Source organism: Trachymyrmex cornetzi, unplaced genomic scaffold (genome assembly GCF_001594075.2).
Source record: "Trachymyrmex cornetzi isolate Tcor2-1 unplaced genomic scaffold, Tcor1.1 scaffold220, whole genome shotgun sequence".
Taxonomy (NCBI): Eukaryota; Metazoa; Arthropoda; class Insecta; order Hymenoptera; family Formicidae; genus Trachymyrmex; species Trachymyrmex cornetzi.
The window spans coordinates 313789-340505 of record NW_017296848.1 but is presented as its reverse complement, the minus strand read 5'-3'; the positions used below and the strand labels follow the sequence as shown (position 1 = coordinate 340505).

Here is a 26717-nt window from a genome sequence, read left to right as displayed (position 1 = left end):
TCTATTTACTCCTTCTCTCTATCAATCAACGATTTCTACCCTCCGCTCGTTTTGTTAGGCACCGATCATCGACGATGAACACAATGAGGTACGCCAGCGCGATCAGGGAGCAAGAAAAAAAAAAGGAAAATAAAAGAAAAGGAAAAAAGGGTGCCTCGCAAATCTCGGGAACTGACACGTCCGGCTTCAAGTGTATATGTATGTATGCGTACGTTTGTTTATGGGATGTTTGTGTATGGGAGTGTGTGTTGTGTATACAATTGTTTACGCACGTGTAATCCGTATGTGTGTGTATAAATTTAATACTATCGTCGTATCGTTAACGCTTCGCTTATGTATAGTGCTTCGATTAATCGTGGACACAGCGATCAACGTCCCGGGATGCGCTAAATTTTAAGAGAGGTCCGTTTCTCTTGAAATATGTCTTCTACGGAGGATACGATTGATTGGTTTCTTTTCGGTTTGGAGAATGAACGGGTGGTGCAAAAGAGTAGTCGGTAGCGTGATGGCGGTGCGATGTGTGTCCTCTCGCAAGTCTCATCCCTCTCAGCCGTTCCTTTTCGTCGCCGGAGAGTCGAGCCTCAAGCGCGAATTTCCCTCTTCCCCCTTCTTCTCTTTCGAGCTTCGAATTCTTCGCTCTCTTCAAATCTCTCTCTCTCTCTCTCTCTCTCTCTCTCTCTCTCTCTCTCTCTCTCGCCGTATTTGTGTCCGTCAAATTTCACCACCTCCGCACCTCCGAAAGAGAATGTTCTCTCCCCTTCGTTCGGGGCGGAGAGAATAATCGCGCGACTGTAAAGTCGTATATAATTACGTAGGCACCGTAATGTCAGTTACAAATGTCTGTTCAACAATTTAAAATGGAGAACTTCAAATGTATCGAGCGCCAAATTATAAAAGTATGATTGCTCTAGGCAGTCGTATGTATGTATATACGTATATATGTAATTATAGAAATGTAATTTAGTAAAATTTATAATGTAGTATATTGATAACACACATAAAATTAACTTCGTATTCAGAACAATCAAATTAATTGCTTGACCATTTTCACGACTCGTGAAATAATACTATATTCTAAACGTAAAATGAAAATTAACAATTGTATATATTCCTATATAAATACATTATATTTTTTTAAAGTATGCTTATATAATTTTAAAATATATTATTTTACATGCAATTTTATATATATACTTTTTATACATTTATATTTTAAATATATAAGATCGCTCGTGTTAGCAAAAGTGTATCTTTTTTTTTTTTTTTCGAAAAAATATTCTCCTGGCGCTCGACACGTTCGAGATCTTCACGCTTGATTCGCGAGAGAAGAAAATCGAAATCCGCGCTTCATCGTCGATCACTGGAAACATTCGCAGCTTCTACATCGACCGGCGTAAAAAAGTCCCATATAATTTATCTCTTAACCTACAAACTTGGCGCTGAACCGTTCTTTCTCTTTCCTCTCTTCTTAATTTTTTCTTTCTCTTCGTATGCACAAGTATCACAATCGCTCACGTTTCACGCTTGTCATCTACGAATGTGTCATGTGTACGCGTGTGCCTTTCTCGCTTTACATTTTGTTATTCTTATCGTCGTTCGAGAACGGCGATCAACGAAACGCTGTGTCTCGCTTCGTTCGCCTCGCGTCTCAAAGTTCCGCTCTAGAGCGCGATTCGGCAGCTCTATCGATTCGAGAGATCCAAAGTCCTCACTCTGGAATTTCGTCCTCACCGAGAGTTGCAACGCACTTTGCAGAATCTCTTTTAGTTTTTTTTTCCTTTTACTTTTTTTCCGCGCAACGTTCCTCGACGCTAAAAGCACGGACGTGAGAAACTGAGAATTAATCAATCGCGTAAACGTCAATCTAATCGGAGCTCTATTTGATAAATTCCATTATAAAACATTAAATAAATATACATATTTCTATTAAATGTATATAGTACTTATATGAGAAAGTTCATATAAATATTATACAAATCCCGATATAAAAATATTGAATACAGATTTAATATTTGTATATATATATGTATATAAATTTCGATATACAGCATATCATACGCAACATATTTCATATAGCGTACGATATATACATAAATGATATAAATCTTCAAAATTCAACTGTGTATACTTGTACAGCACAGATAATTCCAGCAATATTGCAGCAACGTTGCAACATTTCAGAAATAATGTAGTAGCGTTGCAACGTTGCAGCAATGCTGCTGCAAACTTCTATGCTGTATAGTTATGTGTGTGTATATATGTGTATTCCAGAACGATTCTCTCGAATTAGAGCGAGCGCAGATTCGCTCTAGATCGATACATTTTCCATGTACGCAGCCCCTCGAGGCTCGCCTAAAAGGACGCGCGACCCGCTCCCGGTCGGTCGTTCCTTAACGCTTAAAGTTAGATATTATAAACTGCAATCTATAAGCTGATCCCATGTGTTATTTCTTGGTCACAACCTCGTTGAAATCTTTTCCTAACATTGCTCACGGATCGCTCTTGAAGATTTCCGACGAGAATCCCAGGGCTTGGAGGTCCCACCTAAAAATACTGTCAAAAGTCTGTTTTTTCAAGCTAAACTTCTTGCACTGCGTTCATCTTCCCTACTTTTCTTTCTAACATGGAGAGGAAAAGATGAATGGTACAAGAAGTACAGTTGAAAAGAACAGACTATAAATAAGAGATCGGTCACCGTTTAGACTTTTGATTGGTCCACCATATTTAGGACCAGATTTAGGATAGATAGATTCACAGAACAGAATGAGCCCAGGTAGCATGAAACGTTCCTACAATATTCCTGAAATGTTCTATTCCACCTGGAAGATATATGCATCTCATTCTATCTTAAGTACTATCCATTCTGAATATGGCGGACAATGGCCAATCTCCTACTTGAGGATTTCTGGTCCCACCTGCCAAGCTTAGATCCTCGTCGTCGTCTCGCATAACGTACATCGTCGTCAGTCTGCGCCGGATGAGTCACTCATCTTCACGATCTACTACTATTCTTCCGCACTTTCAAACGAGAATTTATTCTCGATCGCAGTGAAAAAGAATTATAAGCTCGCAAAATTTTATATCGCGAAGTCCCATACAGCACAGATTATTCCAGCAATTTACATCAACATTTGCAACGTTTTAGAAATATTACAATAACATTGCAACGTTGCTGCAAGCTTCTATGCCGTATAGAGTAACTTCACCGGTGCGTCGATCCTGATTAAGGACGGCGCCGACGATGACGTCACGAGTCGCTCCATCCCGGGCGGACGCATACGTCGTAGCCGTAAAATTCTCTAACGATCTCGAACGAGATCTCTCAAAAACCCGAGGCCCCAGGAGACGTTCCATCTCCCTCGGAGGGCACCATGTTCGCTCCTGTTCACGTATCGCACGGAAAGGCGAACCGTCAACAACCTCCGGAATCCCTTCCTCCATCTAGATTGTCCTCGAAGTTCTCGTTTTCGAGATTATTGGCAAAATTGGAAGAGATCCGAAGGATTTTGATCTTCCAGACTTTGAAAGAACCGAGCCACTAGCAACGTTCACGGAGTGTGACAAGTGTCCCTGTATTCAAACGGTCTTGGATAAAGGACTCGAAAAAAACGGACTATCGAGCATTAAGGGCCGAGTTCCTTGTTCTCGTCGCATGGTCGACAGGAAAAGGCTTCAGCCTTCCGATTTTGAAGAAACCAGCGGCAACGTTACGTCCTAGACATTTCCGACGCGAGGTAGGCTTCCTTCATTCTAGGCAGACACAGTCTCCACTATAGACTTCTTGATGATCTCACCGAAATTCTCATCGCAGTCCTCGGACGCGCCATCGGGCTGTTGCTCGCCGGTGACCTGACTGGGCTCGATCATTTCCGCGACTTTGCCGATCGTACCGTGAGTACCGTAAGTACCGTGATGCTGCTGCGGTTCGTGCATCTCACCGTAATACGAGTACCTGCCGCTAAGTAACTCCGAGAAGGGCTCGAGCTTACCCTGCATCTGCTGCACCACTGTTGCGTTCATCGGCTGCACCGAGTTGGTGAGGTTCGTGTACTGTGCGGTACTCGTAGCGTCATCCTGCGCGAACACCGTCGCATCATAGGACGAATGCTGCTGCTGTTGCTGCTGCTGGCCCGGCGGTGGCGGTGGCTGCGGCATTTGGTGTACCTGGGCGGCACAACCGCCTTGAAGAGCGGCACCCGCGGCGTCTTGGGGCCCACCACCACCGTAGGGACCGTAATGCGCGAAGGCAGCCGGATTGGGCGGCGACTGGAACTGCGGCGGCGGCGGCTGGAATCGCGACGTAGATGGCAAACTCGCATACGACGATCCGTAGTCCTGGTACGAAGACTGCTGGAAGCTCATGCCGCCACCGCCACCGCCACTACCACCGCCACCACCGCCGCCGCCGGCGGCACTGCTCTGCACGCCGGGCGAAAAGCTCTGAAAGGCCTGGCCGAATTCCGGATGCAGCTTCCGCTGCACGACGACCGATTGGCTGCTGTCTACTGCATCCTCGCTCGCGTAACAATCATCCCTAATGGCGTATAAGTCCAAACTGTCCTCCCGCGTGCCAGGCACCTCTGGTTGGCAGCCAGCCACACCAGCTCCGACACCTTCGTGATTTGTCTCATAGTGTAAAGTCGTGAATCCACCTCCCCCGGGTCCCGTGCCCGGAATAGCGCACACGTCACCCACGGTAGCTTCCATCCCCAGAGAACTGATGTTCCTCAGAGGACGAGCTCCCCTGCCATTCTGCCCCTGATTGTCCATCACCTGATCGTGATCGCCGCCACCGTCTTCGTCACGCTGCTTTTTCTCCAGTTCTAATCGCATCAACGTGTGGATGAAATGCGTTCGCACCCGCACTGGGTTGAACTCGATTCTGCCTGTACTGTTCGCGCAACCGTCTCGTGTGCAGCCGCAAGGAAAACCTGGTCGATCCACCTGAAAATCGAATTTAGTGAAAAATTGTTTCGCACTTCCCGGAACGAAGTTCTCGATTTTTTTTAAAGCTAAAGAAAAATTGACTTCAAGTTTATCTCGTTAAATCCTTCAGTTTATCTAGCTTCAATCAGCTAAACTGATCTAAACGAGTAGAACGTGTTAACAAATGAAGATTAATTGCTGGAAGGATTTACTGCAACAGCGATCTCTAAAAATTTCAGCAGATTAATCTCAAATTATATAACACATCGATCTCTCAAACTGGAGAAAATTAAGTTTACACGAATTTTCGCGAGTGCTAAAGAAGTAGGTCAGAACTTTTTAATTTTTCGCTTCGCGTCAATCAAGATCGAAGTTCCTTAAATTTTCTATATAAGGATGTGTTCTTTCTTTCTCTAAAACAAAGTGCCGTTCGGAAGAGCTAAATTATCGCCTTACACCGTTCAGTTAATTTATGATAATAGATAGAACATTAATTCCATACGTATTTCTCTCCCTCTCTCTCTCTCTCTCTCTCTCTCTCTCTCTCTCTTTCTCTCTTTCTCTCTCGCTCTCTCACCTGACACTTTACGTTGGCCCTGCTACAAGGGCAGCTCTCAGGATCACAGTATCCCTTGCAACCACATCCGCAATGCTCTCTGCTGGCGCGGATATCACGACATTCATCCTTCTCGACGGCATCTATCCTCCGTACACCGGCGGCTCTAAGAAGCGCCCGGCGTTGCCACGTGGGTACCGGCTGTAGGAAGTAATAACTGTCGATGTCGAGCTCCTCGTTGTCGCTCGGCTCCTCGTCGGTGTCATCGCTCGGGTCCTCCGAGCTGGACGCCGTCTCGGTCACGCAGTTGGTCGCGCAGTTGCGTTCCGAACGTAGCTGCGCAAGGCGCGCTCGGTGGATCCGCCTCTGCTCGGCTGCGTGCTCCGACAACGAGAACCTCTCCGCGTGCGTGTGCGTCGCGCTCATGCCCAGGGTGCTGCCGCCCTGAAACCGAGAGAATCGATTTCTCGTATTTCTTGCGTAAATACACGCTCGCGTATGCCGTTATTTTTTATTCACTTGTTTGATTGAAAACGACCTTTCGAAATAAACACTGTATATAAGAGAACGTTAATAGTACAATACTGATAATGAAGAAAGCTGATTTAATTATACATATTTGTGTATATAAAACCTATGTAATGTTTAAATATATATACTTAATTTTTTTATCGCCATACTTTCATTATTTCGTACTTATACGAATCCATGAATCGACTATAATGACAAAACTAGAATTAATGATAAAAACAATAGTAACGCATATAAACAAGAATAAGTTTCTTAAATATATATATAATATGTAAATATATATAATTCTTGTTTATACTTTATCGTCCTATTTCCATGATTTCGAACTTGTATGAATTTATATTAGGTGTTAAACTTAATTTCTACCGTTTTTCGTCTCCAAAATTGATTTGTTTCGAAGGGAAGATGAATGAATACCTCAATCAAAGTAATTACCTCCATTCTCTACTTTATTACTAATTAATAATACTTTGATTAAGGTATTTCCCTTCGAAACAAATCAATTTTGGAGACGAAAAACGGCAGGAATTAAGTTTAACACCTAATAAATCGACTCATGGTAGAAATTAATAATAAAAAATTAAAGTAAAAATTAATAATAAAACCGATACTAACGCAAATAAATAAGAATAAGCTTCATAATAAAATACGAATGATATTACGAAAATGCTATTACAAAAGATCGTTGAAAAAACTTGTTCATTTTTTCCCCTGTGACGATTATGGAATTCCTTATGACTGAAACCTACGTTAACCAATAAGAAACGTTATATATCACGCCATAGAGTTTTATTGTAAAGTAATGGTACAAAAGAAAAGGGAATCGATAGCGTCTTACACAAATTCGATAGTGAATATTATCGTGGTATTATTGAACGATATTATAAATGACGCCAGATAAAGGGAAAAATTGAAAGAGTTGTCTTGCGTGAACGCGATTGAAAAAAAAAGAGGAATCAATCGTGTCTTATATATAAATTCGATTTCTATGTCTGACGGGGTGGATTTTATAAATGACGGCACGATATCCCGTCATGAATAACTTTGGATGCTTGTTATTCGTTCTCTTGGTCCTGACATCAAATAGAGTATCTTTTAACTTAATTACATTCATGCTCGTTTATACACAAAGAGGGGGTGGGGGAAAGAAAAGTAATTAAACAATAATATAAATAACATGTAAAAAGATAATTGGAGCAGTACAATTGGCAATGCATTAAGCGTACAGATTGTAAAGAGAACGATAGAGAAATAACATGCGAATTTTCCGTATTCATACTCTTCCGGAAAAATGGAATGAAAATATATGAAAATTTAAATGGCGTTCAATGAACCACGTACTTCTATAAGCGTAGCGAGGCGATCAAGATACAGGCGTAAAGGGAAGAAAGGGAAGACGTATCGCGAAGGTAGTACAAAGGTTGCAAGCTGAAAGGAAAGATGATGGGAGGGAGAAACCGATTTTCTGACTTACCTGAGAAGGTACGCAGGTGAAACCCTGCGCCCTGGGGAAGTAATAGACCGTCACTGCGTCGAACTGAATGTTGCGCTTCTTCTTCAAAGGCTCGTCGACGTTGCCCCGCGACTCGTCACCTTCCATGCAGTCGGTCAGCCTACGCTTTAGGTTGCTTTTGGCCGGAAGCGTCCGGAAGCTCGTCAGAGATAACTGTCCCGGTGTTCCGGATGTCCCCGAGGACGCCGCGTAGCCATCCAACTGGTTCACCCCTGAAAGCCGCGAACGCCGTGTCACGAAACAACAAATCCCTACGACGATTGCTCCCACTCGGCACGAAACATTCCAGCAACGTTGCAATAATATTGCTGCAAACTTCTGTGTTGTATAAGATCCATATAACACAGATTATTCCAGCAATATTGCAGCAGCATTCCAGCAACGTTCCAGCAATATTTTAGTAACATTGCAAACATTGCAGCAATGTTGCTGAAAGTTTTTGTACTATATAGATTCCCATATAGTATAGAGTATTCTAGCAATATTGCAGCAAAGTTTCAGTGTTACTGCAATATTTTTGAACGTTGTAATGTTGCTGTAATATTGGTAGACGTTGTAATGTTGTATGAGCTAAGAACGAAAAGTACACTTTGCCTCGAATGTTTCAGGAATCCCGAATATTCTAAAACCTTGGTACATTACGATTTGTTGAGAGAGAAAGCAATTTGCCAAATCCTTCTTGCGAAATTTTGAATTCGACCTCTGTCAGCAAGAGGGATTCAAGGGACGGTAATGATTTTTTTATTGAAAGGGAAGAGACTCCTGCGAGTCAATCCGTGGCGATGGGGAAATTCCTTCATATACATTGAAAAAAATTTCTAGTTGAAAATGGACGAATCAGAAATTTCTCTCTGGTTAAATTTATTAGAATTCTAGTTGAGATAACCGGAATTCTGGTTGATACTATATTTCTAGTAAAATCTACTAGAATTCTTATTTTTACCAGAATAATTATATTAATCAGAATTCTAGTTATCTCAACTAGAATCGGCTCAAAGTTTTATTACGACGATATATTAATTCGAGACTCTAATTCTAATAGACATAACCAGAAAATTCTGATTTGTCCATTTTCCACCAGAATTACTGTTTAATCCAACCAGATCATTTTTCTCAGTGTAGATAACGAAATTCCTTATTCGTCCTTCGGCTCAAAGTTTTATTACGACGATATATTAATTCGAGACTTAAGCGTCGAAGCAGAAGTCGACTGGTTGACATTTTGCCAAGAAAAGTGCACCCTGATTTTTATCGAGAAAGCAATGTCGTGCTTTCCGCTTGTTTCAAGACACCCGGTGTATCGCACGTTGACAATCGATGCGAGACTTATCGAGTTGTGCGCTCTCCTCGCTCTCTCGCTGGACAGCTTAGACCTGGTGCAAATGCTAGACTGAATTGGCAAGAGGAATCCTCGCGGAGTTTAAAAATTTCGCGTTTTTATAAGAATAAAAATCTACAAAAATCTTCAAGCTAGCCGCACAATTTAAAATGATTATCCTTAGACTTTTACAGCTTAATAGCAATCTCTTTGTTAAAAGCTTGCACTATAGCTACTTTCAGCAAAATCTTTTGTAAAAGACGAATAACAAGGCAATCTTGCACAGATAATTTAAACATCGAATAATTTAAATGTTAAGTAATACATAGTTTAAAACTTGAATATAAAATAGGATAGACGTATACACTGTACAGCGTTTCGTAACTGATGATAGAATTAGAAAAGTCATCGAAAAAATAATATAAAAAGTGTAATATTATAAAATGAAAATGGAGTAATTTTTAAACGATCGTTTACAAACAACAATGCATTTACAAAATCCATTAAAAACTGTGTGTGCTTAAAACTTAAAACTAATAATATTCTCCTTATCTAACTTTTAAATGACAATTTACGAACAACGATTAATTCACATTCATTGTAAACTATTTTTTACATTGAGAGAAAACTTTTTAGTATTTATGACTATAATTACATGTTACCATAGTTATGATTATTACTGCTATAACGTTAGTAACAATAAGAGTATACGTATAGTCTATAATATACAGTAGTATCGCAAAAATCAACTGTAATTTATAGTTCTTTTTCAACCATATTTTATGCGCTTATCCCAAAAAATGACTACAAATTATAATTAAATCGCAGTAATTTTTATAGTAATAATTACAATTGGTAGTCATTTTCGGTGTTTCAATTAACACTATTATGTAACGTATATTACTTACACTGTAGCAGTAATAATCATAATTATCATCACATGTAATAATAGTAAAAAATATCAAAAATTTTTCTCAGAATATTTTCTTAACAAATATTAGTTCCAAATTTCAATAAGCATATCAAAGTAATTTGCAACCAAAATTTCATGACAATTTAATAATTCTAGACATTTCCATCGAAATCAATAAAAAATCAGTAGAGAAAGAACACTCAAATTGTACACTGAGAGAAAAGTTTGATATTCGTGACTATAATTACATATTCAAAGAATGGTAGTTAAAGCTCCAATTTTTACAGCGATTTATTATATTTATAGATTTACCAGAAAGATAAATAATTCGCGTCAGAAATGATTATAAATTATAGTTAAATTATCATTTTTTTCTCTCAGTGTGATAAGAACCTTGAAAAAAGAAACTTCTTACCTTTCTCCTTATCAGAGAGAATGTCATCCGGCAGTCTATCGAGGAAAGAGGTTTCTGAATCACTTTCCGGTGCAGGAGCCGGTCCTGGATCACCAGGGATCTCGTTCCCCAGACCAGAATCGCTCCCGTCGGACCTGACCTCGTCCCTGGCACCGGTCGCCAAGGCCAGACTCTCGGCGGAGTCCTCCGTGTACGCTTCCGGTCGGTCGGCCTCCAATCTCGTCATGATCGGCGCCATTGCCTCCACGCAACACAAGGTGACCCCCTCGGAGCAGGGTAGTTGATCGGGCGCAATGTCGACGTCACGCAATTCGTGACGGATGCTGGTGATGGGCGACACCTCCGAACTGTCGGAGCCGGTCTCCGTTTCCGTCTCGGTGTCGACGCCCTCGACAACATCCACCGATACTTCCGGCGTCTCTTCCGGTGAACTCGGCATCGTCTCCGACGAGTCCAGCTCGTTGGACACGCGGCTGTCCTCGGCCGTGGGTGACGAGCTCGCCAGCACCACCTCTTCATCCTCCTCGAGTTTACCAATCACCGCGACAGGCGCGGATTCGTCGTCCTTCTCGATCTCCCTTGAAGCTCCACTCTCCTCGTCGTTTTCCGACGGCGATGGATGCTCCGTGGCCTGGCTTATTCGCTCCAGTACCACTTTACACTTCTTCAGGACCAGTCCACTGTCTGGACTACGAGCACTCTCTGTCAACTCATATTTTTTCGATCTGGTCATTGGACTGGAATTATTAGTGGGACTCTGCCATCGTTGCTTCTTCGGACTGTTCTCCGAAGTCTCCAAAGTCGCTTTGAACGAATCACGCTCCTCCTCGACGAAATTCCTTTTTCCATTGGAACAAGATGAGCTCTCCCCGACAACGTAATTCCATATGTTCTCGTCGACGTTTGTATCTATTAGGGCACTTTTCTTTTTTAAATCATCATTTTCGATGCGACTCAGTACGACACTTAAATTTCGACAGATGGGACTTGATGGTACTGTGGGACTCATTGCTGCTTCGCCGACATGGTTTTTAATCGGAGTGCAAGGCTCGCTTCTAGCGTTCGTGGCCACGTTCGCATCTCTGATGTCGTCTTGGCAGGATTCTGTCGTTCCGTCCAAATTGTCGCTTTTCGAAAATATCGGAGAAGCCACGTCGACGCCGAACGTAATTTCGTTCTCGGTGTCGGACTCTAGTTTTCTGCTCGCGCAGTTTAACGTTGCCTCGACGTCGCCGCTGCTCGTGCATTCTGAAGGATCCGAGCCAATCTTACCGATCGCTTCCTTCTCCTTCCCCTTCTCCTCACCCGCATCCTGTTTCTCGCGATTCTGATCGACGTCCTGATTTCTGGAATCATTCGCTATAAATGATCCCGCAGAAGACCTCGGCGTTATCCTGCCGTCCAGCTCGTCCCCAAAGAGACAAGACTCCGAGGTTAGGGATACTTCACCTAGGGTCCTCTCCCGCAGGCTCACCAATACCGGTGACAGTCTCCTGACGTCGTTCCTCAGCTGGGTCGCCTGCTCCTCCGAGATCTCGATGCCGATCCTCTTGATCTCCGCGCCGATCGGCAGAAAATCACTCGCGGCCGGTCTCTTCCTGGAAACGTCTGGCGACACGGGCTTCTCGATCCCATTCTCCCACAATTTCGAGGACTCGTCAATATCGCGATTTTCAGAATCAGGCATTCTTGGTGATCCTTCAAATTCCTGAAAAGTGTCCTCCGTCGATTTCGCATCAATTTCGTCTTTCTGGTTTTCCTCGTTGGCTTTCTTGCCTATTGTTAAACCCATATTCGCTTCTTCTTCTTTTTCTTTTTCTTCTTCTTTTTCTTCTTCACTCGCTTCCGGTTTATCACTCGACTGTCTCGCTTCGAATTCTTCGTCCTCTGGTTTCTCGTCTAATCTCTCGCACACCATCACCAAATCTTCACACGAGTCCCGCACGACGGATGGACGCGTCGCGTAGTCGTTGTCGCCGGCATCCGTTGTTGCCGTCGTTATCGTTGTTGATATCATCCCGCCTGGCGACGGTGCGCCTTCTGTCTCGGCCTCCACTGAGGTGGAATCCTCTTGGGCCTCAACGAAACAGTCCTGACGGGCCGAAGGCGATTCCATCTCGGGTGTTTCTGCCATCTGCAAGCACAAAGTTTAGTTGAAAATTAAAAGACAATTCCACATTCCTGGTGAAGAAATAATCGATTAGGAGCTCTGTGCGGTATTTAAAGTGACGTAAAATTAACGATGAGTTGTAATCTATATATGTGAAATGGAATAGAAATGTAAAGTGGAAATACTAAAATCATGTAAATCTCAAGATGAAATAAAAAGTAATTATTATTTTACATACACACATTATATATATAATATTATATGTATATTTTTTATACAATATTGTATACATGTCTTTATGTATATATAAATAAATATATTAACGCTACTAGAAAAGTATTATACAGATATTAAATAAACTATAAATGCTCAAGTCCTGCGAAACCAAAATAAAAACACTGAAACGAAGGTTTATGTACAAATCAGAGTAAAATGAAACAACGGAGTAAAATGAAGAGACACCGAAATAACCAACGTAGAATACGGATTAATTGGGTCGTTACGTCCACCGCGGGAACGACTTCTTGCCGTCCCTCACTGGCGAGACAGATGATTTCAGCAGTATTATAATCAACGATCATTGAGCTCTACCTTTTTCACGAAAATAACATAAGCAAGCTGGAGAGGACGAGGAAATCAATAATCCGCGCACTGATATCGCGCGCACCGTTGCTAAACCCAGAAGAGAATAAAAGCGAGAGAGGAGAGAAAGAGAGAAAGAGAAAGAGAGAGAGAGAACAGGAAGAGAACATCGATGCGGGAAGGAAAATCAATTTCCTGGAACCTGGCGAGTCCCTACCCCGTTACCTCATAATCCGTTCGATACATTTTTTTCTTGTCGTTCTCGAATACAAGATGATACCGCGGGGGAGCCTACATATAATCTTGGCCGGAGATTATTGATTCAAAGCCGACCGGTACGGCGGCAAAAGGGGGACCGAAAGGGGGGGAGGACGACAGGGAACACCCCCGCTCACGTCGAGGACAAGCACTGCGTGCGAGAGTTACTCTCGGGGATCCCCCAAACCTGATGGCAAGCCCCCCTGGATCGTAAAGAGGGGGAAGCTCTTTTACCTTGATGTCGCGCGATCCTTCCTCCAGTTTGGTCCAGCTTTGTACCCCTCAACTGCAACGGGGGCTCGCGATCCGAGCAATCCCGCGGTCTCTCGCTCTCTCTCTCTCTGTGGGGGGGAAGGTGATCGTCTTAAGTTGTCTCGCGACTTCGGTTACCACCGTCGTCCCGTTCGCGAGGGCCCGCGAGATGCCGATGGTACAGTCCCATCGTGGATGGACCAGACGTGTTCTCGTGCAAGGGGGGCGACGAGTGGCTCGGGCACAACATTCGCGATAGGCGAAACGATCCAGAGGACACGTCCGATCCAAGAGAAGAGGAAGTCTACCGGCTCGCCGGCACTCTCATGGGAAAAATGCACGAGATTCACCCCTGGAGACTTTCACCCGACCGCGCAGCCGGGAGTTCCCCGAGAGACGTCTCCGGGAATCCCGAGAGGGATCGACAAATCGTCGAAAAGCCGACGGGGTCGAGCTCGAAGGAAAAACTCGAAGTGAACCAACGTGAAGGAGACGATCGGACTTAGAGCTTGTGTCTAACCGAGGAACCCAGTCTGCGGCGCGGAAGAAGAACGTACGAGTCAGGGAAGCAACTGACGTCCTTTCAGAGAATGACGAGTATCGATGATGAGAGGCGCGATGATGACGATGACGATGACGAGAATGGTGTCGGGAGAGGACGGTGGGGGACTGTGTTGGCGACGAGGTGTGGAGGACGACGAGGTAGTTGCGGCGCGTTCGACAGCTCGGCGCAGAGTGAGCGGAGGCGGCGTCGGCGTCGTCGCTCGGCGTCATCGACGACGCCGACGCCGACGCCGCGCTCTCTCGGATCCTCTCGGCTCGGCTCGGACCCGGCTCGGATGGAAGACACGCCGAGGACGTGTGTTGGTGAATGCGTAATGGAGTGGTGCACACGGAACGCGCGCCGAGGAGCGCAGCGGTTCTCAAAGCGCACACCCGGTATAGCGGATTAGTCATCGACGGCACGAGCTGGTCTTCCGCTTCTCTTCGCGGTATTTTTAATTTCGCCGAATGGCGAGTGCGGCGACGAGCGATTCTCTTTCTTTTTTCCTATTTTGGCGAAACAAAACAAATCGCGCGGTCTCGTCCTAATAATGAGATTCTTGAAGCTCTCGAGAGTCTCGTTGCGGAAAAGATTGCCGAGTTAGAGGATGAGACACAAGTGACGTAATCGAGACGACAAACGAACGCTTAAACAAAGATTACTCGAGAAAACGCGAAATAAATTGAATGAAAAATTTGGCGCTTTGTTTCGAACTGATTCTTTAACTCCTCGTGTGATAATCTTCAACGCCATTTTCTCTTTTCTATTCTTAAATCGTATTGAATGCGTGGAGCTGCACTTCTTCGATATAATATCGAATAAAGTACAAGTCTGAATTCTTCTCGTTTGCAGTCTGTACAATGCAAATTGACAATTCTGCAACGATGCATTCATTCGCTGTAGTCTAATTATGTCAGTGATGCACGCGGCGCATCGACGAGGAAGAGCAAAGTTTATTCGTGAAGAAATCGCTGCGGAATGTAACTCATGCATCATGTAAAATCTGCTAATTGTGAAAGAAAATGATCCTATTCGTGAACCGCTGAGGGCAATAATAACAATAATAATAATAAGATTTATCGGCAGGACATGAAAATAATAAATATGAAACTCTAGTCAAATTAGAGTCACACCTCAAAAAGTAAAACATCAGCAATACTGCTGTTTGGCTAAGCCTAGATCTCATTACAATTAATTAAGTGACAAATAGAACGAAATATATAATTAAGAAGATTACAATTACGAATACGAATCTGTCTATATTAAGTTAAATAAAGTCATTCATCAAATAATTCAAAATAAAAAAATAGATGTAAAAAAAAATATCACACGGTTATATCCAGAAATAGAATAATTCGAAAATGAATCGTGCATAAATTATATAAATAATTGCAAATGTTTTATTATGTAAATAATATGTTAAGGATATTCAAAAACACAAGTCATCGTGATGTTAAAATGGCGTCAAAATGATTCCAAAATGATTACTGAAAGACGCTTTTCCATCAGTCACGATTCATTTTAACATCACGTTGATGTATCGCACTTGTTGTTCCGCTTGAGTATATTTTCTAGAAATTTCTTATTTCGTAATATTTACAGCATTTCTCTAGAATAAGATAAATATTTGCGTTTTTTTGCACTTAAATTTAATTAAAATAAAATAGATTTTTTTATTAAACATTTATGGAATACAAATAGATAATCTCAAAACGACAAATCTAAAGTGATATACAAACAATATATAAGTGACAAATTAAAATATATATAGTCCCAGTCGGTTCGTAAATATTTTACAAATATTTCGCAAATATCTTACTGGTAGAGTTTACTTCAAATTTTACAATTTTTTAAATTCCAGATTTGGGGAAGCGAACGAGAGTGGACGTTGCACAGGCGAGCATGGGAAAACGAAGGACGAAGTGACATGCATACGGAGTGCGCGCGATAATGATGCACAATAATAACAAAATCGACTGACGTAAGCAAGACAGACTGTTGTCGATGACGCAAGCGTACACTACGAGCGATGCCGTTTCTTGTCGATGCCCGCCGCGCGATCTCGCCAAAGGAGACTAGCCGAATCCCGGGATACCACCTCGACAAATGTTTCATCATCGAGGTCAACTCCAAAATCGTCCACGGTCTTTTCGGCCCTGTCCCCCCTTCATCGAGAAACCTTGTACGAAAACACTATGATAGCCAGCTCGTTTCGTGATCGTTGGTCGCGATCGATTCCTAGACAACACGCACGTCTATGAAAAGACAAGAAATATTGTTATGATGATGATGTCTTTTAGATATCTTTTGGAAATGTATCCCATACAACACAGGAGCCATACTACAGCACAAAAGTTGCAGCAACACTGCAACATTGCAGCAACATTGCAGAGATTTTGCAGCAATATTGTTGCAAATTCTGTGCTGTATAGGTTGCAGCAATATGCTACAACATCTTCAATTATTGTAATATTGCTGGAAAGTTGAAATGTTACTGCAATATTGCTGCAAAATCTTTGCAATGTTGCTGCAATGTTGCAGTATTGCTGCAACTTTTCGATCTGTGCTACATAAGTCCCATACAGCATAGATGCGTGTAGCAATATTGTTGTAATATTTTCAATATTACTACAATATTGCTGGAACATTGCAATGTTGCTGCAATATTGTTGGAATGATCTATGTTGTATGGATCCCATACAGCATAGAAGTTTGCAGCAACATGCTGCAACATGTTCAGTGCTGATGTTACAGGAACGTTGCAATAGTGTCGCAATATCGGAACGATCTGTGCAGTACGGGTATATCTAAAAGATGTCTAAAAGTTATCTTTATGATGTCTTTTCAACATTCATGTTGTTTGGGTTGCTACCGCGCTCCTCAACTCAGCGACAGCCGGTTTCTCGAATGACGGTACCAAAGGGAGGACGTAATAGACGCGATGTTTAGAGAACCGGAGGGTATTTTCCGTCGAACGTTCGCCAGAGATCGACTTGCACCTAAATGAGGGATAACGCTTCGTCCTGAATACAAGTCCTGAATACAGTCGGTACGCTCTAGTTTTTCTCATACAGCACACTTTATCCGAGGAACATTCTAGGGACGTTCCTAAAATATTCTCAGGATATCTTTAGAATGTCCCTTGGAGATCTGTACTGTATAGGCTAGACTGCCATTTTACTATCCGTTACTTCGAAAATATGCAGGGTTGCGGATATGAAGTCCGGGGAGAGCGTTGGTGCCATCCAGCGTTTGTTGTTTGTCTCTAGTTCTCATTTTCTGCCTTTCTCTCCTTTTTCCCCTCCCCCTTCTCTTTCTCTCTCTCCCTCTCTCTCCTCCTCTCTAATTTATATTTTTCCTTTCCATCCGACGCACAGCCGCACATGTACGCGCGCACACGCGTGCACGCTCGCACACATTCGAGCGATTCTCTCTCACGGACGGTTCAACGAACGAGAGAGCGCAGCGCTTGCGCGCGGCGGGCTCCGTAATTGTTGGCTACGCTCCGCGAAACTAGAAGGCGAGCGGAGTCTTCCTGTGGAATTTTAGCGGCCGAAGAGCCAGAGCTCTTCCTCCTCCAAGGAAGAGCACGGCACGATCCGTAAGTCGGTGTCCCTTTTCTCGTCCGGGACGCCGAGATTTCCGGTGTAACGAGAGCCGCGCCGGTTTCGCAGGATTATTGATCGGCGTTCGCGCGAGTATTGATCCGCCTCCGGTTGGTGCAAAGTTACTCTGGATGCTAAATGCGCGTGACCGCCTAATGTTGGAATTTACCCCGATTTAACCCCGGCGAACTCGAATTTGTTCGAGCGCAAATCTGCAAGAGAACACTTTTTTTTTCTGGTCCAAGCACGGGACGACGTGGACCGGACTCATCTTGGAGTCTCAGCAGCGGAGGATGGGATCTTGAGGCACCCTTATAAAAATAATTTATCTTTCCTGTAACAACTAACGGGAAGTTTTTATGCGACTATTGAACTGCCGAAGTATGAAATTGTTTTACGATACACGTACAGCTAGGTATGTTATCAGAGTCCGAATTCAATCGTCCGGTGTGAGCGATATTCAATTTAAGTGAAAATGGAATGATGGTTGCGGAATTAAAAGGCGAATCTTTCGCCTTCTTCAGACCTTTTAAGCTCGGGGATTATTCCGGTACTTTCAGAAGCGACAAATTTTACAATGTAATAAACGGCAGAGAATTTCTACGATTATTGATTGGCGTTCGCGTGAGTACATTTAGTACAGTTGTCTCCACTTCCCACTGTTCCTCTGAAAACACAAATACCATAATCCGATTTATCACGTAGAGTTTGGTCTTAAAAATTTTAATTTAAATCCCCAATGTTTTGATATCTAGACAAGTGGATAACTTATCTCAATCTGTGATTTCATTATTTTCCTCGTAAACCGTAAGGTAATATCGGAAAAAGTTTAAGCAAAAGTTTGTTTTTAAAAGACCTATTCAATCCTAATTCGATCTATGTTCCTATTTAAAATTCAGACTTGACTCATGCTTGCCCTACTTCTGATAGTTTCCAGAAAACCAAATTGCCATCCTTAAATTGTACTAATAGAGTTTAGTAATGAAAATTTTTTTACCCGACTTCTGATTACTATTTGAGAGAAAAGGGCGATACGATATTCTGTATAATAACGAAGATTGCGACAGCAGCGAAATAAAAGAATAAACAAACCGTATCGTCTTCTTCTTGACTTTTCCTTTTCCGAGAAGCTTTCTCGAGAGCGAGCTAAACAACCCGGATGGGCACGAATTCCCGCGACAATAATGGGCTTTCTACAATAAGTTGTTAAAGATGTCTTTTGGGACCCTATCTAAAAGACGTTGCAAAGAAGGCTTTTAGACAACGCGTGTTTGGGATATCACTGGTAAGTCAGAATTATAAGTCATAAATCTCAACTTGCATCTAAAATTGCATCCAGAATCGTATTAGATTGTTCAATTTTTAGATTATATTTTCCAGTTCCGCACTGAGAGAAATGTTTTGTACCAATAACCAAAGTTTTGTTATTGACACGAAAATTATTTGTTGATATATGATCAATCAAACCGTTGGTTACCACGACAATATTAATTTGTTGAATTTATTAACTAAACAAACTGTTTTGTATGATGTTTATAGATCTTTTGTAATTAGAAATAGAACATTTTGTTACCGGAACAAAATGAATAATATATAAGTATCTCTCATTTTCTACAGAGTGATTATGTTTGACGTTTTTGAATTTCCTTAGCTTAGTAAAAATATATATAGATTTAGAGCGATTGAGATTACTAATCGCTCTGAAAAAATAGTTACCATGATTGATCATGGTGTGGCGAAAACCGAGAAGTCCACGAGATTAGTCTCTAATCATCTCGGCTTTATAGAGGTAGACATTGAATTTCTCTTACGAGAAGACACGCCATCTTTGATAGCTCCGCGAAACACTCCTTGCCCTACCATAGTGGATTATTTTGTTGAAATTACTAAAAGAATACTTATTTTGTAATGGCAATCAAATTTTACATTGGTATTTACAAAACGTGAGTAACCGAATAAATTTGTACTGTTAAATAAAAAAATTTTGTTCATTTTACAAAAAAATATTGTATTTTGTAATTTTAACAAAGTAATCCAATGATAATCGGCGATTTGTGAATAATTTTTTTTTTTTGTTACCAATACTATATCTTCTCTCAGTGCAGTTAGTTCTCTCGATAGCAAACATATATTGCTTTTTGATTAGTCATAGAGTCCTAAAAAACCACAGATGCGTCTTTGAGTTGGTTAGATTAGTCGCCGTCAATTTGTTTCCCAATAGGTGTACTGTCTAAATTACGTGATCACAGTTCCATTTTGTTTTTTTATTATGATTGCCATTCTTACCAACCAATTAGATTGTACTCTTCTATGACGAATCTTCAATTTTCTAGGACTCTAGTCAATTGCAACGTAACCTAAGTTATAAATCTTATAACCTAAGTTATAAGAAATGGAATTTGATCATCTCCACGTAATCATCGATTACTGATTTATTATTACCTTATGACACATTACTGACTCGTTTACTCACTCCTGACTTCTAATCTGTTACTAACGACTTATTATAGAAATTCAAAACATGAAAGAATCACAATGAAATGCGAAAGAGCCATATAAAAGCCATCTTGTTGGCGGTTTCGAGAGCTATCGAGAGATAAATACTTGAAAACGGGAGAACAAGTGATCAGTAATCCGATGCTCCATCTAATTGAATTGACAGAATGGACAGTGTCGCGATGGAAAGCCTCTGCCTCTGTTTGCCTATCTCGCCATCTTGGAGCGTCCTCTTGGCCGAGCTTTATTAATTGCTTTCTATTTAAAGACAATCAGACGCGCGAGATTGAATTGTGCGCGAACGCGATCTCGTCGCTTTGGGGCATCGCGTCATCAATCTCGCACGGCCGTTCGCAAAAATCTCCCTCTATTCCTCTCTCAATTTTTCTCATCGTCCATCCGTTCGCTACAATAGAAATTGAGTCGACTTTGAATCGCTTTAATAGCAATCACGCGATTGTCATGGATAGTACAATGAAGATTCGCATAATGCAACGGGAATATTTTAATCTGTATTAGCCTATTGCCAAATAGTAATGTTATTAAATTAATTATATCAAAATGTTTGTTAATTACTTAGCGCAGTAGTAAGGCAACATATTATATTATTAATAATACATTAATCAACGTATATTAATTAATTAATGCATATTTATTAATCTATTATTAATAGTGAAACACTATTAGAAATTTCGTAAACATCAAACTTTTCGGCAACAAGAATTATTTTGTTATAATTTATTAAAAATGGTAAAATATACATTTAATTTAGTAAAATTGATATATATGTCATTAACTATTATATAATTTGCGATTTAATATAAACGTTTATTGTTTAATCTTTCAGTCGGTAGATGGCTGCATCATCTCACGCATAGTTATCATAAAAATCTTTGAAGTTTTCCTCAAAGTTTTCTAATACTCGAAGCGTCCCTTTACTCCCGTAGGGTGAAGTTTAGAGTTTAAGCTGACGTTGTTAAGATCAACAAGAGTTGTATACATCTCAATACAATAGGCTGACTGTTTTTTTATACTCAATGAAAAAAATCTTAAAAACCTCGTTCTAGAAAAGGAAAATAAATGAAAAGTATTGCCCAGAAGTCTTAAAGTTCATCATTTTTACATTCCTTTATCTCATATGAATAAATAATGTGAACTTAACTCAATATATTGCTATATTAAAAAATATAATTGTAAAAATAAAATTATTTAGTGTGTTCTAAGCACCTCATCTATTTCTACTTAAAGGTTAAAGTTCCACGAAATATTAATTGAGGAAATATTCTTCGTCATATATTCGCTTGAGACACAACGCGAACCTTTCATTTTCGGTAGGATTTGAAACTAGTACCTTCTTCCAAACTCGTCCAACTAACCACAGCCAAGTTTGACCATCATCTAATGATATACCAACGTGTTTACGTCGCTTGTGTTCTCAAAATCGTCCGCACGAGGAGGAAGAGGAAGAGGAGGAGGAGAAGTAGGTAAAGGGACGGGAAGGCAACAGTCCCGGATGAAGGGATGCTGGAGACGGGGAGGGTGGTGCATTCCGCAGCTTCCAGGGAGGCCATTGTGAGCGGAGGTGGCTCCGTATTATGCTCCCATTCTCTCGCTCTTATTATTCCGGAGCGATCCACACCGTCTCGCTTGTCCATGTGTGCCATGCGTATGCGTGTTCATTGTGCGTCCGTGTGACCTCCGTGTGTGCGTGCATTCGTTGGTGAGGCCCACATATCGCCGGCTGCTCGCTACTCTCCTTCGTCGGGCACACCGACTGGCTGGCACGCGGCGCACATGTCCTCGTCGAACCGTTTACTCGACTCTACAGGGTGTCCCGGTAAAAATCTACCCGATCCTGAGAACCCATGATCGGCCACAAAACAAAATCCCACGGCGAGATCATGTATATTAATCCCGTTGCCATATACTTGCGGCGTGCCAGTAGAAACTGCCGGTAGTGATGAGAAATCACTATTGATTTGCTCTCGTTTATTTAATAATAGTAACAGAAGAAAAAATGAAGGAATGCAAACGTCGATTCACGATTACATAAGAAGAAATTGTGGTTTTGTGCGCAAAAAAAGACTCCAACGATACGTTCCTTATACATAGCAAGATTTTATAAATCAATCACTGAAAAAAATAGTCTGGTTGGAGTAAACAGTAACTCTGGTGGAAAATGGACGAATCAGAATTTTCTGGTTACGTCTATTAGAATTCTAGTTGAGATAACTAGAATTCTGATTAATATAATTATTCTGGTAAAAATAAGAATTCTAGTAGATTTTACCAGAAATATAGTATCAACCAGAATTCCGGTTATCTCAACTAGAATTCTAATAAATTTAACCAGAAATTTCTGATTCGTCCATTTTCAACCAGAAATTTTGTTCAGTGATGTAATTAGAAACAGTAATAAAAATAAGAATCACTCTTTCTAATAAATTTAACCAGAAATTTCTGATTCGTCCATTTTCAACCAGAAATTTTTTTCAGTGATGTAATTAGAAACAGTAATAAAAATAAGAATCACTTCATGACAACGTGTTCCGAAAAGGAAGCTAATTGAACATGTGAAATACAACATAGAAACAGATTTAATGAATGTACATGATAGTGAGCCTTTTTTGGAAGAATTAGAATTACAATTTTAGAGTTAGAATTTTTATAGAAACTCTTTTATATATTTATAGTTATAATTACAACTTTATCTCCGTAATTCTGTTTGCAAAACTTTTTTAAATCAGCCATAATATATGTATCCACGGTGTTTCCTTTTTTCTAAGAAAAATTCGAGTCTGAGTAAATTACTTTTCGCGCGCGTCGGCCAACTTATCACAAAGGAAACGTTCCTGAAAGAAGAACTGCTTTTTAGAGAATCTCAAAAGTTCAGACATGCGAATTAAAAAATTCACAGATTCCGGAAAAAAAGATCAGAGCGCACAAGCGTCACATATGAAACGATAATATATTAAGGACGTGGGTGAAGAGTCTCTCCCCCCCTCTCTCCCTCTCTCTCTCTCTCTCTCTCTCTCTCTCTCTCAACCCCCCCCCCCCCCCCCTCTCTCTTGCGCGCGCGCGCTCTCGCTCTCTGTCTCACTCGCTCTCACCCACTTGGAACATTTTTATCTCTTTTCCTCATGTACGAGCAAGCAGGGACACCACCTCCTCCCTGCCGCCTACTTTCCCCCTCCCTCTGTTGCCGCTCTTTTTTTTCTCGGCTTTGTAGAAACCGGCGAGACGGAGTCCGTAGCTGAACGCTTCTCTCTTTCCCACGAAAATCCGTATCAAGCTCCGATCAAACTCCGTCGCCTTCCTACAATCCCCCTCACCCTTGTCCGCCGCGCTTCTTGAAAGCCCAGCGAAAAGAGCGAGCGTTACGAGGCAGCCCTTAATATCGTCGCCGCACGTGGCCGGTGTTTTCTAAGCAGTCGCCACGATGCCGAGGAATGCGAAGTAATGTGCGAAAACCGACGCTGGAGCTGCGTAATAGAGATTCACGCGTGCTAAATTCACGTAAATCTGCGAGTACGGCTTTCTTCAGGTATCCACGATGTTCCCGTAACCTTAGATTTATTCAGAGCCGAGCTTTCCATAAAAAAAAAGAAGATATTGTAGACTTAACTTTACTATTTTACTCAAATTTATTATATAATTATATCAAAAAGCTCTGGAAGATGAAATATAAAAAATAAATTTCGCAGAAAAAAGACCTTGTATTAACAAAGTCATCAAATGTTAGAAAAAAGTTTTTAAATGAAATAAGAAAATAAACTACATTTTAGTTCATTTTCAAATAGATCCAAACAGTACAGTAGAGTTAAATGAATTTTAAATTATGTATAAAAAACTAATTAGTACCTCCGAGGAACTAAAAACAACCATAAGATGTCCTATCATCCTAAGAATGTTCCCAGAACGTCCTCAAGAAATGTATTGTGTGAAAGTCTAAGAAATTTTGTAAATAAGATCGTGAAATTAAACGAAATTTCTATAAAAAATTCTAACTCTTTAAGTTTAAAAGTCTAATATTCTAAAAGTTTATTCCTTTACGAAAACAAAGATTTCTCAGAATCTTTTCTACAATTCGATTTTAAACACACTTTTATGGCCATCTCACAGAGCAATTTTTCTTCGTTAAACTTCAAGTGGGATTTCCTTGACTAAAATTCTTATTTGAGAGTAAGTTACAAGGAGATATCACGATTACACTACGGAACAATTAGAAATGGATCCCGGCTGCCGAAGAAGGTGTAGGAACTTTATCTTAATTATTGACGCGCATCGATTGGGAATTATTGAGCTGAACTGACGGTTGGTTGCGACTATGCACTTCCGCATTGACGTACGCGGAATCGTGTAGGAAGAATTCTATATCTCACGTAGTGTATTCACCCTTCCTAACCGCTTGAACCGCATAGACTCACCCCTAAGAGCGCCCGCAGCTGAATTGAAACGCTTGACATATCCCGTCGGAAAAGCACGTGGTCTCATTAAGTTTCCACGCTCAATTCATACTTTCTTCGACTTTATCTAATAATCCATTGTGGACGTATGACCCCATTTAAAGTCACCCTTTTTCATTTTGTAAACTGCTCGTTCAATTTTTATGAAATAGCCTGTAGGGTAAATCGATAATGCTTTATTCGAGTTGAGGGAAAAAATAAAAAATTCAAAACGGTGAATTCAATATGGAGCGGGGACGGAATTTTTTAAAAATAATCTGATCGTTTTAAAACTCTGTTTTAGAGAATTTTTAATGCGAAATGAAACATTAAAAATTTCCAGCTTTATTATATTTAAATTTTCATCACTGCTATACGCAAATATAGCCAGCATTGATTTCCAAACTGATTTTATTATGATTATGACACTGGAACCTGTATTATTAAAAGTTACTGTTTTAAAATTAGACATTTCTGGACTGCATTCACGTTCAGTGATACCAAGAAACTGCTAAAACCAAATTTCATGATAATTAGATCATTTTCCTGAAATTGGAATTTTAGAAGATTACAGCCAAGATCAAATTCAGCGATCCCACAAATCCTAACAAAACAAGGTTTTCTCTAAGTTCCTTTGTTAGGAAACTCCTGTTTTCGAAGGATTAATTAATTAATGCATCAATTTTATTTTATTCCATTTACTCATTTGACTTTCCTTAATACAGAGTAATAATTATCCTTAATAAAGAGTACAATGATTTAATAATACGGAATATAACGTCACAGGAATCGTCTCATCGATATTGAACATTCGCGCACGTTTATTACAAGCAGGAATCGACGTTCTCCACTCGGGCACGTATCGAGCGTTAAACAAATCTCCAGGAACAGCAAAAATTCAGATCGTGTAATAAGCACCTTCGACAGTCAGAAATTCTGCCGGTAGGTAGAGAGTAAATCAGAAATTCCATGGATAAGGGTGACGAGAAATCTGCTTTTCTACCCCGCTAACAAGAAAGCAACACGACAAGCAGCGATGTTGAGGGTTGGAGGAGGGTAACACGGGGGAGGGTTGACGAGAGGAAAAAAAGGAAAGAGGAAGAGAGAGAAGGAACGAGATTACGAGACTATTTGAGACAAACTGCGGATATTTCGCGGGGGTGGGAAAGAGATGGACGAACGGATGGAGAACGCCGAGGGGGTGTATATTGAGGCTTGTAAATGGAGGTGGGTGGTCGGGGGAAGGGGGTGGTTCCACCCACCTCCGGCCGAATCGATCCCACCGCAGTGTAGTGCTATAGCAGCCCACGTGCATACATACAGTGGGCTCTCTCTGCTTCCATAATGTTATAGCGCTTCAGTGCCGTAACAATCGCTGCGACGTAGTGCCAGCTGAATACTATTTAAGAGGCCGTTTTAGCGTGCCGTTCGTGAGCGAACTTTCCTAGCAACCTTTTAGAAGTCTCCAACCTGAATAAAGAATCCTTTTTACGTTTGGAATTTTTAGCGCAAAAGCCTCGGCTTTGGCATTGAAAATTGTAGTTTTTTGAAGACACTTTTAGAATCTTTGGGCTTTTAAATGTAAGATTTTTTTTAGTTTAATTTTTGTCTAGCTTTTCAGTTTGTTTTAGATAATTTGTGATCGTTCTATTATCAAGAATTTCGAGGACTTGGACTGAATTAAAATTGAAATTATGATTTTATTTCTTAATTAAAATTTTTAGGATTTAAAAATAAATTTAAAAAATTTGCTTAAAAGTAGAGATAAATTCTACAGATTTTCAATATATAATTTTATAATCATATAATTTTAATATCTTTTTATTGTATTGTCAAATCTATCGAGATTTTTTAATTAAAATTTCTTAGAAAATTCCAAGTTTTTGAAGAACTTTTAAAACTTCGAATTTTAATGTTAAAGAGTTTGGAATCTTTTATAATGTGATTCTGGCATCTCTAAACTCTGGGATGTAGAATTTCGTAAACACATCTTAAGATAATACAGATCAAAACTATCGTCTCAAAACTATAATCCTAAAACCTTGGAACACAATTCAAAGTGCTTCGATATATTTGAAATCTTTACCGAAAAAAATTTCTGGTTGAAAATGGACGAATCAGAAATTACTGGTTAAATTTATTAGAATTCTAGTTGAGATAAACCGGAATTCTGGTTGATACTATATTTCTGGTGAAATCTACTAGAATTCTTATTTTTATCAGAATAATTATATTAATCAGAATTCTAGTTAT

General features: G+C 40.7%; 1 protein-coding gene and 1 pseudogene across 2 annotated transcripts in view; one reads left to right on the top strand and one right to left on the bottom strand.

The window, feature by feature from the left end:
- Nucleotides 1-2065: 2065 nt before the first annotated feature.
- Axud1 (AXIN1 up-regulated 1) overlaps nt 2066-26717 on the bottom strand; it is a 48979-nt gene continuing 24327 nt past the window's right edge. The window contains exons 1-5 of one of the 2 annotated variants that reach the window (XM_018505921.1): nt 13357-13433; nt 10173-12306; nt 7488-7738; nt 5504-5926; nt 2066-4944 (exon numbers count right to left, since the gene is read on the bottom strand). In XM_018505921.1, coding sequence (XP_018361423.1) covers nt 3751-4944; nt 5504-5926; nt 7488-7738; nt 10173-12306 — 4002 coding nt within the window. In that variant the 5' untranslated portion in view covers nt 13357-13433 and the 3' untranslated portion in view covers nt 2066-3750. Of the gene's footprint in view, nt 4945-5503; nt 5927-7487; nt 7739-10172; nt 12307-13356; nt 13434-26717 lie in introns of those variants that run through there. The other variant, XM_018505920.1, reaches the window with a different exon arrangement.
- Nucleotides 13961-15844, top strand: LOC108760113 (uncharacterized; annotated as a pseudogene).